This window comes from Sphaerodactylus townsendi, linkage group LG07 (assembly GCF_021028975.2).
Source record: "Sphaerodactylus townsendi isolate TG3544 linkage group LG07, MPM_Stown_v2.3, whole genome shotgun sequence".
Lineage (NCBI taxonomy): Eukaryota > Metazoa > Chordata > Lepidosauria > Squamata > Sphaerodactylidae > Sphaerodactylus > Sphaerodactylus townsendi.
This window is the reverse complement of record NC_059431.1, coordinates 77,347,158-77,366,302: the sequence shown is the minus strand read 5'-3', so window position 1 is coordinate 77,366,302 and position 19,145 is coordinate 77,347,158. Positions and strand designations below refer to the sequence as shown.

The 19,145-nt window shown below is 41.1% G+C and overlaps 1 protein-coding gene across 1 annotated transcript in view; it reads right to left on the bottom strand.

Moving 5' to 3' along the window:
* Positions 1 to 18,218, bottom strand: part of PTAR1 (protein prenyltransferase alpha subunit repeat containing 1) — a 34,158-nt gene extending 15,940 nt beyond the window's left edge. Inside the window, exons 1-3 of the mRNA XM_048502728.1 lie at positions 18,044 to 18,218; positions 11,171 to 11,340; positions 2,255 to 2,321 (exon numbers count right to left, since the gene is read on the bottom strand). Coding sequence (XP_048358685.1) covers positions 2,255 to 2,321; positions 11,171 to 11,340; positions 18,044 to 18,129 — 323 coding nt within the window. The 5' untranslated portion in view covers positions 18,130 to 18,218. The remainder of the gene's footprint in view (positions 1 to 2,254; positions 2,322 to 11,170; positions 11,341 to 18,043) is intronic.
* Between the last annotated feature and the right edge of the window lie 927 nt (positions 18,219 to 19,145).

The following is a 19,145-nucleotide window of genomic DNA, read 5'->3' as shown; positions in this document are numbered from 1 at the left end:
ATTTTTCTTCTATTTAAAAAGTTAGGATTCCCAAGAACTTGTTTGCTTCCATGTGATATCTCTACAGCAGATTCATATTCAGAAAGGAATTGCAGAAGGTTGTGTTTGCTCTATATTCCTCTTCCTACATAAATGTCTGCAATCAAGCCTACTGCAAATGCAGTAACTTTTGACAAAGTTCCTCACCAGAGACTGTTGAGAAAACTCAGCAATGAAGGAATAAGAGGGGAAGTCCTCCTATGGATTAAAAACTGGTTGAGGAACAGGAAACAAAGGGTGGGTATAAATGGGAAGTTCTCACAATGGAGAGATGTAAGGAGTGGTGTCCCCCAAGGATCCGTTTTGGGACCAGTGCTCTTTAACTTATTCATAAATGACCTGGAAGTAGGGGTGGGTAGTGTGGTGGCTAAGTTTGCAGATGATACCAAATTATGTAGGGTGGTAAGAACCACAAAGGATTGCGAAGAGCTCCAAGTGGACCTTGATAAATTAGGTGAGTGGGCTCAGAAATGGCAAATGCAGTTCAGTGTAGCTAAATGTAAAGTGATGCACATAGGGGCAAAAAATCCAAACTTCACATACACACTACAGGGGTCAGTGCTATCAGTCACAGACCAGGAAAGGGATTTGGGCGTCTTAGTTGATAGTTCCATGGGAATGTCAACTCAATGCATGGCAGCTGTGAAAAAGGCAAACTCTATGCTGGGATCATTAGGAAAGGAGTTGATAATAAAACTGCAAAGATTGTCATGCCCTTATATAAAGCAGTGGTGCGACCACACTTGGAGTACTGTATTCAGTTCTGGTAGCCACATCTCAAAAAGGATATCGAAGAGATAGAAAAAGTGCAGAGAAGGGCAACGAGGATGATTGAAGGATTGGAGCACCTTCCTTATGAGGAGAGGCTGCAGCGTTTGGGACTCTTTAGTTTGGAGAGGAGGCGGCTGAGGGGGGATATGATTGAAGTCTATAAAATTATGCATGGGGTAGAAAATGTTGACAGAGAGAAAATTTTCTCTCTTTCTCACAATACTAGAACCAGGGGGCATTCATTGAAAATGCTGGGGGGAAGAATTAGGACTAATAAAAGGAAACACTTCTTCACGCAACGTGTGATTGGTGTTTGGAATATGCTGCCACAGGAGGTGGTGATGGCCACTAACCTGGATAGCTTTAAAAAGGGCTTGGACAGATTTATGGAGGAGAAGTCGATCTATGGCTACCAATCTTGATCCTCCTTGATCTGAGATTGCAAATGCCTTAGCAGACCAGGTGCTCAGGAGCAGCAGCAGCAGCAGAAGGCCATTGCTTTCACATCCTGCATGTGAGCTCCCAAAGGCACCTGGTGGGCCACTGCGAGTAGCAGAATGCTGGACTAGATGGACTCTGGTCTGATCCAGCAGGCTAGTTCTTATGTTCTTATGTTCTTATGTTCTTAAGTAATTGCTAAAGTCCAGAAGATCTGGTGAATGCCAATATTTAGATGATCATTCATGAAATATTATTTTCACTGACCACATTTCAGGGAAATGATTCTGATTCTTCCTCACACTGCTGGTGTGGACCTGTCTTTTTCCTGATTATTTTTGGTCCCCCCTAGCATACAAAATCACTTCAAAATAACTAGAAAGAACCATGTGTCAGTGTTAAGCCACATGAGATAAGCATTAGTAATAAAGAAGTTGTAAACCACTGGGTAAACAAAGCCAAATGCTGAAGCCTCTTCAGTAAGCTCAGCACACAGAAAACTGCTTTAGCTCATTCTCTGAAAACAGTACCATGACACATGGTGGATGACAATGCTATGAAAAAGTGAGAAATCACATTAAAAGTTTTCCTAAATAACCTTATTTGAAAAGCTAGTAAGTACGCAGGCAAATATAATTTAAAATGAAGTATATGGTTCATTCAGACTTCAGACAGTTCCTGGAATGCTCTGTAATTTGTTGTTCCGCCGGGCCTTTGGAGGGACCAGCCGCTGAAATGGTGCCCCCCCCCCCCCCGCTGGCTCTTTCATCTGGGCCTATCATCTAATGGGACTCGCCGCCCTCCCCCCCCTCTCCGGGGAGAATTTTAAAAGTGGGGTTGGTCGGACGCCTCTATTATTATTGTTATCGCTGTTTTAAAGGTTTTAGTAATTTATTTATATTTATATTTTATGTTGTACACCGCCCAGAGCCCCTTGGGGATGGGGCGGTATAAAAGTCCAAACAATAAATAAATAAATAATCTCCAATTGCTGAATCAGCCATACCTGACATTCCAAGCAGTAGTAAAGTCTGGATTTAGTAGCAGCAGTGTACACGTGATATCTATCAATTCTGAAAAGGATAGAAAAAGAAATGCAAACATTATAGAAGATAATATTTCTTAACTCTTCAAGCCTCTCCCTGTGACACTTACTGTTATAATTTTTTGTTTCAAGCTAACCTGCCAGTAACATTTTTCATGATACTGATGATATTCTCTTTTCCAGCCACAAATTTCTTGGCCTTGGGAGTTTCTCTTGCAACAGATAAATAAAATGCTAAGAGTGGGAGAAAGTTATTAATTTGTTTATTATCCTTCTAAGAAGTCCACCTAGGATTCATATGGTTTGGGAGTTCTATTCAGTCTCAGTTTATTGCTGTTATTTTTGCTGTTAATTTTGTAATCTGGGGAATTAAAGAAAACTATACCCTTTTCCACCAAAAGATTAAAGTAGAGTTGTACATTCATCCACATCCTGAACCTTCTTTGTTTTAGAATGCTCCACTTGGATCCTAGTGCCTACCTAGCCCCCCCCCCCCCCCGATTTATTGATCTTGGAGACAGCCTGAAAGGTTCAATTGCCCCCCGGGGAAAGATTGGGGACCTTGCTGGAAAAGATGGAGTCTTAGCTTTCATGCTGAGAAAGCTTTCCCTCCCTGAGCTGCTGTCACTGCTGCTGGGCCCTGGGCATTTTCTCCGCCAGGTCCTGCCTTGCCAGGCAGCAAAAGAGAGCAGAGCTGAGCAGCAAGAGGCTGGCCAGGAGCACTTCCTATCAGACAAATAAAATTTTAAACATTATTTTCATACTCATGATGGATAGGTTCAGAATTACAACTGATATGAACAGCAGAGCTATAAAACTCTAGATGAGGTCATCTGGAGATTTGGGCTGGGCTGTCACAAATATTCAGATGATACTAAGCTCTATCTAGTGCTTCTGACTGGTCCCAGGGAGGGTGAAGAAACTATGAATATTTAGATTTTAGCAAGGATGTAGGTAAGGGTTTTTTTCTTGGATTCAAAAACCCCATTACATGTCAGAAGCTCCGCCCCATTTGTGTTTTTTGTATGTTTTAGGGTTTTTGATTTTGGCCTGCAGGGGGCTCAGTTTTTAGTCTAGCAGCACCAAAATTTCAGGGATTTGTTGGGAGACTCTCCTGATGATACCACCCAGGTTTGGTGAGCTTTGGTTCAGAGGGTCCAAAGTTATGAACTCCCAAAGGGGGTGCCCCCATTCCTCATTGTTTCCAACGGAAGCTAATAGAAGATGGGGGCTACACCTTTCTCCTCATAAATCCATCCCCTTCAGCATGGATTTAAAGGGAGAATCTGAGGTCCCCAGTTTAAATATTGAAAGTGATGCTGTTTCAGGGTGGGGGATAATCCACCCCAAAACAGCATCACTTTCAATGTTGTTTTAACTGGGGATCCCAGATTGTCCCTTTAAGGTGGATTTAAAAGAAGAATCTGGGATCCCTAGTTTAAACACCATTGAAAGTGATGCTGTTTGCGGGTGAATTCCAGCATCACAGTGGCCGCCCATGGGGGGGGGGGGGGGCAAAACTCAGAATTTGCACCGGGCTCCATTTTTCCTAGCTATGCCTCTGCCTGGAGGGGAGGGCAGAAGGGACTGCTGGCTGCCGGCTGGGAGCACAGCCGGTGGGGCAGGGGAGTGTGCCATCTCTGGCCTCAGAGAGCTGCTTTCATAAGCACTGAGGCCAGGGGCAGGGCTTGGGGAGGTGGGGCCACGTCCCCGAACCCCCCATAAAAAAACTATACCTACATCACTGGACTTTAGGCTGTTTGGAGTGGATGGGGACTAATAAACTCAAACTTAATCCCAACAAGTTGGAAGCACTATCGGTGGGCAGAAGGTCTGACCTGAGATTTAAGGTATTGCTGGTTCTGGCTACATGTCCTTAAAGGCATAGAACCATACATAGTCTGGGGGTCTACAGCTGAATAATTGTTTGGGTGATGTGTATTTGGGAGGGTACAATATTAGTGGTTTTAAATTATCTAAATTTTAAATGGTTATCCTAAACCTTGGTGGCCCATGTAAGAAAGGTGGCATGCAAATTTTGTGAAATGAACACAAACATAAGGAAGAGTCTGCAAGACAGCAGTTCAAACATGAGCACAACCTAGCAACTAGTAGTTCAGACTGACCAGTGATTTTCTGTGCAACCGTCTCTCATTTCCATGAGGGCTGGCACTCTTGTTATTTGTCCCAATTTGCCATGAACTCAAATGGAAATTCTTTTAAGGAAAGGAAAAAATCAATTCATCACATACTTGACCTAGATTTATAGCCCAACCACTCACAACTGTTCTCAGAAATGTCCCATTATATTCCATAACATTTGCTCTCCAGAAAGAATGCTTAAGATTACATGCCAACTTTAATCTTAAATTTGGCCATCATTATTATGCCAACAGCCTGGGTAATAGCAGCCATCCAATGCGTAATTGATGTGGATTTTCCAGAGAAACTATGAATTAGAACATTTTCTGGCTAGGATCTAACAAAATATTGATCTAATTTTATTTTTTAAACAGAGTTAAGAACTTCCTAGAAATCACATTAATTTTACAAGCTCAAATATTTTTCAAAAGCTAAAAATAGATGAACTCAAACTTTTGTTTGGGAAACATTTAAATAAAATACGCTTAATGTGGCTAATATTCAAATAAATTTATACTTCGATTGAAAACTGCTATTTAAAACTTTTGAAACATGGCAACTCAGTAGAATACACTCCCTTTACAGCACACTGTTAAAATTTTAATATTCAAAAAATCTAAATTTTAGCACACATGAAATGCTATGCCATTACAGTCTTCCTAGTTTGCTATAGTCTAGATGGGAAGGAGCACAAACTCCATAGTGGAGTTATTTTCCAGCTGTCAGCCCTCCTGGCTGCCATTTTCCTTCTCATGCCACTGTAGGGCTTTTGTGAGGGCCTTAAAAATTGGTAGTTGGTAAAGTACCACAGCAGTTACTGATTTTTTTTTTAAAAGCACCAGTGCGTTAGTTGGGAAACATGCAAGGAAAATGGTGGGTGACAGGAGATGACAGAAGAAAGTGAGCAGAAAACTCCCATGTGGAAGCTCCACAGTCAATGTGCATGTTGCCACATAAAAGGAACATGGAAAATGCTTAAATGTGGAAACTGTTCTTCTTGGAGATTTTCCATATTCTGTTTCACAAGCAAATTCAATGTCTGCTATCTGTTGCGGATGAAAATGTCCCTGCTTGCTGTGGGAATTTGCCAGGTAAACATAATTAACTATCAGATGCCACTAGAAAGCAGAATTCTGTGCCAGAACCATCTATTACCTCTTTATATAGATCAGTTGATTTATATGGCTCAAAACTGCGTCAATTTACATGACTAAAGCTTAGAAAAAATTATAGAAAGGTCTTTATAATTTATTAATGTAGTCAACAGCCTCAATAACAAGTTAAAATAGTAACAAACCAAACACGAATCCTTTGGCAAACTAATTTAAAATGCAAGAAAATGTCACACATACTCAAAATTCTGAAGATGATTCTTGGGGCATATAAGAACACCATCCTCCATATTTAATAAAAGTTACTTTTGTCACATTACATCTTTTAGTAAAAGTTACAGCATAAAAATTTAAATCCAAGCACTATGTAAGAACGCTTGACAGATGGTTGCAAGCAATACAAAGGCAATGTTTACTTGGACTTTTAAGTTGATTGATATTTTAGAGCAGGGGTGCAAAACCTATTTAAGCATACCTCTGGCAGGCTGCCACAGCAGGATAGGTGGAGTCACTCAGATAAATGCCACAAATCAACTGCTGCAGGCAGTGGAACCAATAACAAAAAGGCTGCCACAGCTCACTTTCAATCATACTAAGAAGATCCTTATGTTACAGTGGCAGCTGCTGCAAAAGTAACATTTTCACATATCTCTGCAGTCAATCAAGCCTCCAATGGCCAGCCTTGTTGGGCAAAAGCCCCATTGGGCCCTGCCCATTGTCTAAGAGCATCTGGCAGGCTCCAGGAATGGTGTCAGTGGTCACCATGGCACCCACAGGAACCACAATGACTAGTTAATATTTAAAGACAACAATACCACTAACTATGCATCCTTTAGTGAATATGTATTGTGATTTATTTTGAATATCAGATGGAATGGAATCCCATGATGCGGCCTGTGAACAATATAGGGCACAGCTTTTCAGCCTTTCCAGACTTGGAATCGCCTTTAAACCAGAAGTGGAATCATGGAAATCATTAAGCAGTTAATCAGAAAGAACATGACATTGGTGATATGACCCCTCAGTCATGTGACACGACACCTGCCTGTGATAAATGAAATCCTCTGCACCATGTGTGCTCACCATTCTACTGCTCCTTTCAGTCTGTAGGCAAAGAGAGGTGGGAGGTGTGACACTCCTGCTCTTCATGCATGTGCATTAGCAGTAGGTCCTTCCAAGTAGAAACCAAAAATGATTGCTTTTTAGGAGCTTGTGATCAAAATGGTCCCAACCACTTGCTATAGGGCAGCGTTTGATGCTGTAAACTAAGTCAATATGCCCCTTTTTATATGGGGTATGATTAAGCATTTCTGGTTTGAAACAACCACTTGTCTTCTCAAATGTAAAGATGCAGGCACCCAGATGAATTGGAGTTTGTATTACTCCTTGAAACACCTGCATGCATTTACTATGGAAAACTGGATTTGTTTCAAATCAGAAATCCTTTCCTACATGTGAGAAAACCGAAAAAAGGAGGGAAGTTATGCAATCATGGCAACTAGCTCTCATTTCCATTGGAGTTTGTCAGAAGGGCTGATGGCAGCCAGTGTGTCATCTAGTTTGGCCTTCAGTTGCACTGAACAATTCCATTAAATGGAATGAAATGTGGTTAGGATTAGGACGGCATGAAGAACTGATAATATTCAGCTGTATCTCTCCCTCTCTTTTGGCAAAATATAACACTGCAGAAGTATGGAACATCTGACAATAAAACCAAGTAATACTTTTATAGTTGTCAACTGTGTTAACATGCTTAAGACAACTCTACATAATTTTAGTACCAATATTTCCTGCAAATATGCATCAAATAGTTTGGCTTTAGATAAAATACATTAAATGTTGATGTAAAGGTGTCAATATCAAGAAATCTAAACGTTCCAATCATAATTACTTTATGTCAGGGACTGACCAATTCCAGGGATTCAGCTGTTTAAGGATTTTATTGTGGCACCAAGCATTTTGTGGAAGTAAGAATTAGAAAATTTGGCTATACATAACCACAAGGCTCCTAAATTTTGGGAGTGACTTCCGTAACCAAATTAAATTTGTCAAGGCATTATTTATGTAATCTGGTCTATGGAGAATTTATATATGCGTCTGACTATTCCAGGCTAGAGCAGGAAGAGGAGGATTTTGTTTAATTTGGAATATTCTACCACTTGCACAAAGTATCTACTGGTTTCTAAATGTCAGAAGATCTCTAAAGTGAACTTCAAATTGAACACTGGGAAATGCTACTTTTCTGCCAAAATGGCAGCCAATTTCAAAAGCGAACTGCAGGTATAACCTACATCAGAGCTCCATCCTTAACAAAACCTGACTTAGTGAGGCAGTTTCCAGAGTCCATCAGATTAGATGTCTGGACATGCCGCAGAGGCGTATATACACATATATAGAAAGAGTAAATGATTGATGTTGGTGAATACATGAAAGGGCTGCTTTAAACAGAATCAGTCCTTTCGCCCATTTTGCAAGAACTTTCTTGTTTCAGCTGACACAAGGTCTTCAAACCTTAAGTGGAGATTTTTCCTAGTACTACAATCTGAGATCCTTTTAGAAGGAGATACCTGGTACTGAACTCTAGATTTTCTGCATGCAAACTCCAATCTCTACAGGGTTATGGTTCTTCACATAACTTGAGATAGATGTTTCTTTTCAAAATTGCATACAACGTACATAATGTTTACAACAGGGGTTGATTTCAGGAAGAAGAGGAGGTAATAATTAAATTCAATAAGTTAACCCAGACACATGTGGAAGTAAATCCTAATAAATGCACAAAGGATTATAGTCTTAGCCATTAAAGCTGGTCCATAAACAAAACTTCTGTGGTCACCCACATAAGTTATTTCATGCTGCAAATCCTACATGTTTTAGAGACATTAGGATTATTTCTTTAGACCCAGTCTAAAAAGTCTTTAGTCCAGTGAATCATCTGAAAAAAGCTACAATCAGAGGGAATGACTGGCTAATTGAAAGTTGAAATCTTCTCAAACAATCCAACTGATTCATTTTCAATATAACCCGATGATTTCCTTTCTATTGCACAATGCAGTCTGCAAAACAGGGATTGTTTATTTTCTGCCATGTTGTACCACCGTAACTGGCATTCTATTCCTAAGAGGTACTTTACAGACAAGTTTTTCTCACAGAGATGTTCTTCTGTATAAATTGCCTTTCTACTTAAACACTTTAGTGGTCATTCAGAATATACATTCCACAATGGCTTTCTTAACCTAAACAAAAAACCCTCTCTAACTTTAACTTTCTTTAACTTCAGTACCAACCTAGCTTATACCTAGGTGGTGCAGCAGTGGCACAGTGGTTAAGAGCAGATGTACTCTAATCTGGAGGAACTAAATTTGATTCCCCGGTCTGCTGCCTGAGCTGTGGAGGCTTATCTGGGGAATTCAGATTAGCCTGTACATTCCAACATATGCCAGCTGGGTGACCTTGGGCTAGTCACAGTTCTTCTGAGCTCTCTCAGCCCCACCTACCTCACAGGGTGTTTGTTGTGAGGGGGGAAGAGCACGGAGTTTGTAAGCCCCTTTTGAGTCTCCTATAGGAGAGAAAGAGGGGATATAAATCCAACTCTTCTTCTTCTTTGACGTAGAAATCAGAAGAGTTTTTTGAATAATCTTACACCAAAGATGTTCTACCAAAGGTCCAAAATCATAGTATCACACTGCTTGCATTGATTAAAAAAGTACACCAAAATAGGTAAGATATTGGTTGGTAAAAGGGCATACATGGTTGTATGATACACTGAGGTCTGCCATGAAGAACAGAACCAGAGCTCACTGCCATGAAGAACAGAACCAGAGCCCATTTACAATAAAGCTCCATGAGTGCTTTAATGAGTATACAACTTATGCATGCTACATGTGTTTGATCTTCATTTGGGTCTGGTGCCCTGCAGCAGTCTAGATCAGGGGTCTGCAACCTGCGGCTTTCCAGATGCGGCTCTCCAACTGGCCATGCTGACAGGGGCTGATGGGAATTGTAGATGATTGCAGGTCTAGATGATTGCAGTCTGTTACCAGATCATGTGTGTCTTTACTAGTACAGATAGTGATGCTGTGCAAGTGTGCCTTAGTCAGCTTACATACAAGCAGTCTACCACAAAACATTTCACACAAAATACAATGATCAAAGGACTGTTGCAACGACTCAAGTTCTCTTTAGCTACTGAGTGACATAAATCTGTTACTGATGTCCATGACAGAAATCACAATTATTTTACTGAAGCTGATTTGGCCTGTAGTCTTTTTATCAAACTATTAAAGGAACTGTGTGATGTTTCCAGTTCCTAGAAGCCAGTCTTTGCTGAGGGATAACATTTATATTCAAAGGATTTATATTCATGAGGCATACAAGGATTTTTCCAATTCTGCACTAGCTCAGTTCCCTGGCACACCCTTATAAATGTTGTTATTAAGTCACACTGTTCCAAAAGTATCTGCATGAAGAAAACATCATACTTTGCCTAAAGCTGAACTCTATAGAATCTTATAATCCTATTCTAAAGGTTTAACTGTGGTGGAATCCCCACTGAGAAAATGAATCTAGATACAACCAGGCTTCAAAAGAATCAGCACCTTTTCATTACGGTTTCGTGCTCCCCACCGCAGCTTGTGTCTAGCAAACTATCCTGCTTTTGAGCAAGGCAGCAGCAATGCAGGAATCCCCACTATCATGCGATCGAACGCGTGATCTGCTCAGCAGCTATCTTGATTCGCTGTTGTGAATTTTTTTTAAAATTGCGGAGCCACATCAGCATACGCATGTGCGAGTTGACTTGGAGAGAAAACAGTGGAGCGGCTTGTTTAAGCAAAGCTCCGTTTCTGCATGGCTCCAACCTTTCATGCCCATGCAGTTGCATGGGCACGATGTTTAGTTCTGCCTTATACTTGGTAAAGAAGTCAACAAAACGGCCCCACGTTGCTCGGTGTCCACGTCGCCTCCGTGGATGCAAAATTTTAAAAAGGGCTGCGCATGCATCGCACACAGCCCACTGTGCCCTGATTGGATGGGAGGATCCACATCACTCTCAATGGCGGGAAATTCAACCCCCCAATCCTCCCTTCCAATCTGGATCCACCATGGCTTTTTTAGAAAGGTGTACATCCATCCAGGTCCGGGAAAAACCCGTGATAAGGCGGACAAGGACCACCAGAACTGTGATAGGCAGGAAAGTGGTGGGGAGTTCTGCACAAAACTTGGATATTTCGCATGAGTATCACACATTTAATCATCAGTGGGGATATGGCCTGGGAGTGCTTTCTATTAAGTGTAATAATTACGGCAGCTTATGAGTCCTTTGCCAATTTTCAAATAGCTTAATATACTGTTTTCCACATTTTTGTGCCTCTGAAGAAGAGGGGGTAACATCCTTTCTAAAGATGGTCAGCTAAAATCAATCTCTACGCCACTTGAAAGCAACAGAGCACAAACTCTATCTTTAAATATACACAGACATATACTTGAATGACACTAGTTCAATAGTTTCCCCTTATCTAGGCATTCTTAACATTAAAATAAAAAGTATTAATAAACAGTTAAGACTATACAGTTTCAATTAAAATTAAAACTGAAGTACAAAGCATTTCCTGAGGTAACATACCTTCTTTGTTCAGCCATTGCTTTCGTTGTCTATAGTGAAGAAGCTTATTATGAACGTAAGGCAAAAGAAACTTGACGCACCAGCTTTCCACTCCAAGTTTGTTTTCTACCAGGACTATAGGGCTTCGGTTATATCTGGCTTCTGGGCAGGGGATTAATCCAATTTCATCTCTTTAAAACAAAAAGACAACAAACAATACAACTGGACAACTATTTTATGCATACATGACATGCTTCGTAAGTTAAACATGCCAGTTTCTCTCCTGATCCCTCCAATCAATTTTGTTTACTATATTCTCTTCCCTCATCTTTTGACAGATTTTGAGGGCTGGAATGACCAATCAGAGTATCTTTCTGTTATGCAGTTAAGGCTGAAATCCTATACATATTTGAGAGTAAACCCTATGCAGTGGGATCTACTTTGAACTTTGCTACTCTGATTGTTCAAGGCCTAGAACAGGGTAATATTTAGTGTCTGAAATGTTAGATCATTTTAATTTCTTTGTTAGTTCTATAAACCACACTGTTGTATTGTTTTCCTAATTTCACAACCCAGTTTGGTTTTACTATACATATTAGACTATTTTATTGTATGTAAGACTTTAACGTGCCACTCCATTTTATTGCACTGCTAATTGTGTGCACGCTGCTATGATTGCACTGGCTTTAATTGTGTAATTACCTTGAGTCTCAGTGGGAACTACAAGTGACTACAAGCAGACTACAGGTGAAATAAGCAAACCAAACCAAAAAGGATTTTTGATGTTTTTGCAAACCTAGTTTATATTTCCTTGGATGTTATGTTACACTGAGTTCAATGGGATTCACTTCCTGAAAAATATTTTCCAGTAAACTGGAAGGATTTATTGTAAGCAACATCTGTAGGGTAAGGATGTAAATTATACAGAATCAGAATTTCAGTTGGGCAGCCCAATTGGGGGGGGGGGAATCCCCTTCTGGAGCAGCACAGGCTTACACAGGTGGAAATGCCCTTCCCAGACATTTACCCTGGTGAAGGGGCAAATCCACTGGTGGTTGGTCACAGCACCTGGCCTCACACTGATGCTCCCATGCCACTCCCAGCCAATGTTCTGGGAACAGAGCTGACATTAGTCAGCCTCCAGAGCCTGATTGCCTCTGTGCACCGGTGGAGTCATCAGCAGAGATATGCCACATTTTTTGTGGCATATCTATTGTGGCAGGAAAGCCCTTTGGAGAAGACAATTGACAATGCAATAAAATGTGGGCTTTTGAGGTGAGTGTTTTTTTCTTTTACATTTTTGGGCTTCCCGCACCACAGGAAAGCCCTTGGGAGAGGATGGGACAGCACCAAAGTGGTGCCATCTCTGCCCTTTAGTTCTGGATTGGGCTGTAAGGGATCTTGTTTTATTCAAGTGGAACATGCACTTTATCAGCTATAGCTCATTTATTCATTAGTTTTTCATGGGAATATACCAGTTTACATACAACAAAGATCTTACACTAGCCATTAGTTTGATCAAAAAGAGTAAAATATTTCATTTACTGACTTGTTCAAACAGAGCAAAACAATTTTAGACATGCCAGGACTTGAGCACACTAAACTCTGTCTGCAAAAATTCTCTACTGCAGAATAATTATAACAGTCCCCTCAAACACACAACTGGCCAGTCAGGAAAAAAACCTGGTAGAGTTGGGGAGATTTTTTTCATTTCGGAAACTGAGTCATGTTGTTTTAGCCTGATCTACATTACACTGTAGCAGCACTTTGACCAAGCCTATGTCACAATCAAATGTAAGGAGACTCAGTTTAGGCAGTAATCAACACGTGTATGTTGCACGACACTGTGATGCTGCTGCATAGTGGGAAGGTATGTAATTGCACCCTTCTTCTTTACTGCAACTAACTTGGGTCTTCTTCCTACTGCAACTAACTCCAAACAAATATTACCAGTATGAATGTGAATTCTCTTCCTGTGTATTATTCCTTCCCCTCCATTATGACAAATTCTAGATGACTTATTGCATTCTGCAAATTGATGGCACTGTATAAATATATTAAGAATACAGGCCTCATTTCTGTCCACATGCAACTGTGGTGCTTATCCACAAATGATTTTGTGACATTTGTGAAGAGTTTGGAGCTTCACACAGGCACAAATGGCTCACCACATGGGAACAGCTATTTCAAGCAGCCTCTAAGTAGAAACCAGATCATTTGTACCAGTACTTGGGAGACGCTAAATTTAATTAGCACCCAAGAATGTAAAATTCTTCATGCTTGTAACTAGCGGATGACTTGAGAACAAAACCAAAGCAGAACAGATTGGGAGTTCTTTTATCTAAATCCACACTGCATGGCAGAGATGCTAATACTTATTGGCCCATTATGCATGGAATGCTTACCTAGGGCCTCTTCTCTGTGCAGTGGGCTTGTATGGGGTCTGCTCGCATTTCTCTGTTTACATGTGAGGAGGCACTCTCTTCTGCCACAGTGCTTTTCTGCAGAGAACTCTCCTGGGCCTGGTTCCCTTCACACATCAAGTAATCCTTAAAGGCACAGCTCTCATTGCACCAGTAGACTGCTGGCTTAGCCTTTAAACTGGACTTATGTCGAAATTACTGGCCTCTCTCTCTCCTCCCCTCTCCACATGCACACTTCCTGCTGCTGTTACTGGAAGACAGAGAGGCTACACAGTATTATACAGATATCTCAATATATCAATATGAGAATCAGAGGTTGGTGTGTTATGGTTAAGCCAGTGTGAGTGAGCTTCTTTTGTTTGACTTGAAGGAATAAGCAAAATGGAAGGGGGGAGGAGGGGGAATGTTTGGATGCAGTGTGAGAGAGTGGGAAGGGTGGAGCTAAGTAGGCTGGCCATGGCGGTGGGAAAGATGTCCAGAACAAAGCTGTATTCACTGGCAAATCTGTCTGCTCTGGTGGTGAAGAAAATTAAAAGTTATGCTTCAAGTGGTCTCGCTTGCCGCAGAGAGAATGAAAAATGAAAGTGGAACTACAGGAAATGCCTCCGTACAAGGAATCTTGCATGATGCATGATGACTGATCATCATGCAGCAGAAACCTTATTCATAACCAGCCATTGTGAAACAGTTGCTCCGGTGTACCACAAAGTAAACAGTTATTGATTGTTAAAGGTGTCTAGGATTTGAGACTCTTGGTAAAAAATGACTTTTTGTGAACTGCAGACTGCAGGGTGAAAGAGGCTGGGAAAAATGAACCTATGAACCTGTTGAGTAACTAAAGTCAATGGCATCTTGTTTAGGACTATAAAGCAAATATATGCCCCCAGCCTGAGACACATTAGTTCTCTTTCCATGGAAAGATAACAATCTACACTAGTCACATTATTAAGACTCTGGTCTATGCCTCTGCTCAAATATCTTTGCCACAACAGAGACAAGTGGCAGCTTTCTCTGCCTTCCAACTAGACTTGAAGCAGCAAGAATAGTTCTTCTTGGTTTAATTTTGGAAGACAAGTTCCATTCCCAATGGTGATTATTCATATCTGTTAATTCAAAAATTAAAACCGTGCTGCAAAAGTGGCCTGCAGCATCAACAAGCAACTTAGAAAGAGCAGGTATCAAACTATGGAAGGGCATAAATGTTATCACTCATTCCCTCTTCAGATTAGAAGGACTTCTGGAGTGACCATCCCACTGATAATAAACACATGCACATGAATAGTCACATCTCTACACAAGTAACTTTAGGGGAAAAACATCATATCTGTGCTAAGGTGGGGCTAGAACATTTTGCATACTGAATTCAACAAAGTAAGATATTCAAAAATAGAACAGCATTTGCCCTACTTTAGTTAGAAAAAAACACAAATGAGCAAAACATGTCAAAAATATGAGCTTAATGTTTAATTTATTAATGCTTCAGAAATAGGAATTAAAAAGTTACCTTCCCTTAAAGAGATTAAAGCAGTACTTGAAAGCAAGGGAAAATCCAGTGGAAGAAACAATGACATTCAATGGGGAAATAGTGCTTCAAAGCAGTTGCCTTCTTAAGGCCACTGACTTTGTTTATCACATCTATCAGGAACCTGACTGGCTGTGGATCCTTGTGGTGTGCACAAGCAGTGATAAAATGTGTATCTGTCTCTGTGTAATGTGTGAAGCAACTCATGAACTACTGAAAAGAAACTGAGCAGAAGCTTCCTTGATCCCATCAGCATCTTTCCCTGATGGACAAAGAGCATAGCTATATTTGATCTCAATCTACAAAACAGTTCTCTGTAAATGTCATTTCTGCCACTTCCCTGTGTTCTTTCAGGATGATTTCTGCTCTCAGTGAAAAACTCACGAGTTCAGGAAACTCTACCTCTGAGTGAAGCACAGGAAATAACTTCTGTAGTCTTTATCATCTTTCCTAACAGGAATATTTCTGGAATTTTCCCTCTCATAGTACTTGCACATCATCACAATCAAATGCTAATTCCATTTATATTACTTTCCCACCAACCATAAATATACACTTTCTGTTAAAGTTGAGGATATATATTTTCATAAAAACTACACAATAAAACACAAATGACTAGTACTGTATTTCTAATACAATAATATTTAAATAGCTCCCTGAATATCACAGCTATGTCATATTATGTCAAAGGAAAGCATTCATTACATTTACTATTTTTGCACAGAAACTAGAATTAATCTAACCCTGCTTTTAGCAAGTGCATTCTTTTGATAACTACATGGAAGAACTTAAAAAAGTGCTGTCAAATCACATCAGACTCACAGCTACCCCAACCATGAGGCATTCAAGGCAAGAGATGAACTAGCCATTGTCTTTCTCTGCGTAGCTATCTGAGTCTTCCTTGGTGGTCCCCTGTCCAAGTGCTGATCATGGTCGACCCTGCTTAGCTTCCAAGCCCTGACAAGTTTAGGCCAACTTAGGCTACTCAGGGTAGAATTACTATTTTTGATGCTAATGTTTGATGAAAATCTTGTCTAAGAAGTCACTGAAAGCATAGTAGTAGAATATCAGAGTGTATTCAAGGTGTCCTTTGCCATGCTTATCTCATGCTTTCTCAAGCTCCAGTCTAGTAATGGTCGACACAAGAGGAATTCTCCACTTTCAAGAGACTCCAGAAAGTGACTGTGTCAATGTACTTCTAAGAAACTCAGAACGGAATTTTCTGGTCATTATTCCAATTTCTCACTTTGTGGCAAAGTGGTAACTTAAATCCTATTCAACCAAACTGCAAAAGCTATTAAAGTCTTATAACTTATGGTAATATCTAAGAGATGCATATACATTAAAACGAAACATAGCTCTCAGGGCTAATTCATGCTTTATAGTTCCAGCCTGTCTACTGTATTTTGTGCAGCAAGCTCCATAGCAGTTGAAGACGAATGTTACATGGTCTGCCAATCAAAGATACACATTATATGCTTGTTCTTCCTACTTTCAAAAATGTATCTCCATTCTACAAGCATCCTAGCCAACACAATGGAAATAGCCAACAGAGAAACAGAAATTCATATTACCTGTAACATATGTAGTGGAATTAAGTAACTAGAAAAAGAAATTAAAGTAAAATAACAGCACAAATGGGATAGAAAAAGGGTTGTTTCTTTGTTTCAATTATAAAAGCATACTGAATATTTACCTGACCTCAGAAAGTAAAACAGCTGATTTTTAAAGAATATACAATACTTTAAAACAGCCTACTTACAGTGAAGTCCTGTGAGTTACTCCACTCTAAGCCCACTGTTCATTCTTTTAAGTAAGCATCTAATAAGTTTGTTGAGAGTCTGGTGTAGTGGCTAAGAGAGGCAGACTCTAATCTTAAGAACAGAGTTTGAGTCCCCACTCCTCCACATTAAGTCTGCTGGCAGACCTTGGACAGTTCTCTCAGAATTCCCTCAGCTCACAGAGAGGCAGACAATGGCAACCACCTTCCAACATCTCTTGCCTCGAAACCCTACAAGGTCGCCATAAGTCAACTGCGACTTGACAGCACTTTCTACTACAACCAGAAGTTTGTTGTTGAAGACCTATTCAAAGCAGTGCAGCCTCTGACAAATCATTCCCAGCCAACAACAAGATGAACCACCTAGAATTTTTTTCTAAAGTTCCTCTCTTACTACTTTTGTATTTGGACCAAAATGTACCATCACATCCCGGCAATTAATTCCGGGCAATTAATTAATGGTTCATTATGGTGCTGTGGGATCTGTTCTCAGATCTCCAAAAAACTTCTAATAGAGAATTTTAGGATACTCATGATTATTATATTCCTTGCCCTGGCATTCAAAGCAACCATTTCAAAGAAAGGCTGTCTACACAGCAATGTCACATAGCTAAAAAATGATTAGCACATGCCTATTCTGTCTCTAACAATAGGAAACTGAAGCTTGCAGGGAAACCCTTCACACACAGTTCCAAAGACTTAAAAAGCCTTTGTGAGCTTGAAATAATAAGCTAATAAGCTAATGTGTGATATACTGTGCTTTGGTTCTTTTGTGCGACTCCTCGTTATCTTATAAAATTGTAATAAATGAAGGCTGCAAACCTCCTCTGGACAGTAAGCCCCCCTTCTCAATAAAGATAGATATGCTTACACTATCTACAGGCTTACTTTCCTTTTTGCAATTCAGTAGCACTGCCAGATTTCCCCGCTCCCTCGTAAAAAGTTACTTTCATGTTGAGATTGTGGAAACGGGATGACTGGTGCAGTCACCGACCCTGCAACTTTGCAGCGCCTAGCCCGGGAACGGTCAGATCCCGCCTCCTTGCCGATCTCTGCTGCTCCTGTCCGCAGGGACGGGCGTCCGCACGAGACAGGAAGACCGAGAGAGACCCGCGGCGTTCCAGAACGCGCTGCCCCCCTCTCGCTCTTCCGCGCGCTCATTCACTCACATGTGCGGGTTGCGCTTGAAGGCGTTGTTGATGTCCTTCACCACCCGCTGCACCAGCACGGCTACCTCCTCTGGGGACTCGGCCATCTTCAGTCCCGCCTCCCCCGCTGCTGGCCGCCCCTCTACTATTACTGTCGGCGGCACCGTCGCCTCACATAGGCAGGCCGGGGAAAGCAAAGCGCATCCGGGTCGACGGCCCCGTAGGGCGGAGCGCAGAGCTCGGGGAACCGACTAATCTAACAAGGAGGTACCGCCTCCTCGTTTCATCTGGCACAGCCCAGTCGAAACGGGGCGGGAGAAGCAAAATTTCAGGGTCAGCCGTACTGTTTGACTAAGGGAAGAGGCAATCTTCTGCTTTGACTTCTACCCTTTTCGCTTCTCTACGCTTTCTCCGCAGCCCCCTTCATTTCGTGACTTCTTTTCCTTTTTGGTAATGCACAGCGCAATCGTAAACGGAGCTCTATATCTTCACATCCAAACCCAGATCCAAAGGGGCGGGGCGGGGCGGGGCGCGCACATGATTAGGAAATAAAAGTTTCATTATGCGTTTCTCACCTGGACTCTGGAACGTCCTAGGATAAAAGTCCTAGTTAAGCTCTGCTAATTAAGTCCCACTAAAGCAATTTTCCTAGTGAATAAATATCCTTAGACACTGTTTTCTGGTTTCTTAAACCCAATGACTTCGCTGGTTTTAGCTGGATGTAACTTAGAATTCCACTGTTTCTTATTTTCGTTTCAAAGATCTTTGACAGCAGAAATATGAGATGGAGAATCGATCACTAAAGCAGCAACCAAGGTCTAAGGCTGACTGATGAAGCTCTTTAAATTGCTAAAGATAGATGAGAAGCAGAAGTAAAAAAAAGTGAATCAAAGGCTTAATGCAGCATTCCAGTCACTGGCACATAGAGAAAAAAAGAACAAAAGTAGGTGAGAACAACAGAAAAGGACAAATAAGAGATCTGTTCCACTAGATCAGGGGTAGGGAACCTGCGGCTCGAGAGCCGCATGCGGCTCTTCTGCCCTTGCACTGCGGCTCCACAAGCCGAGCTGCTGGCTTCATCCTTGCCTGCCCTGCAGGCAGCAGGGCGGGCGCACCAACTGCC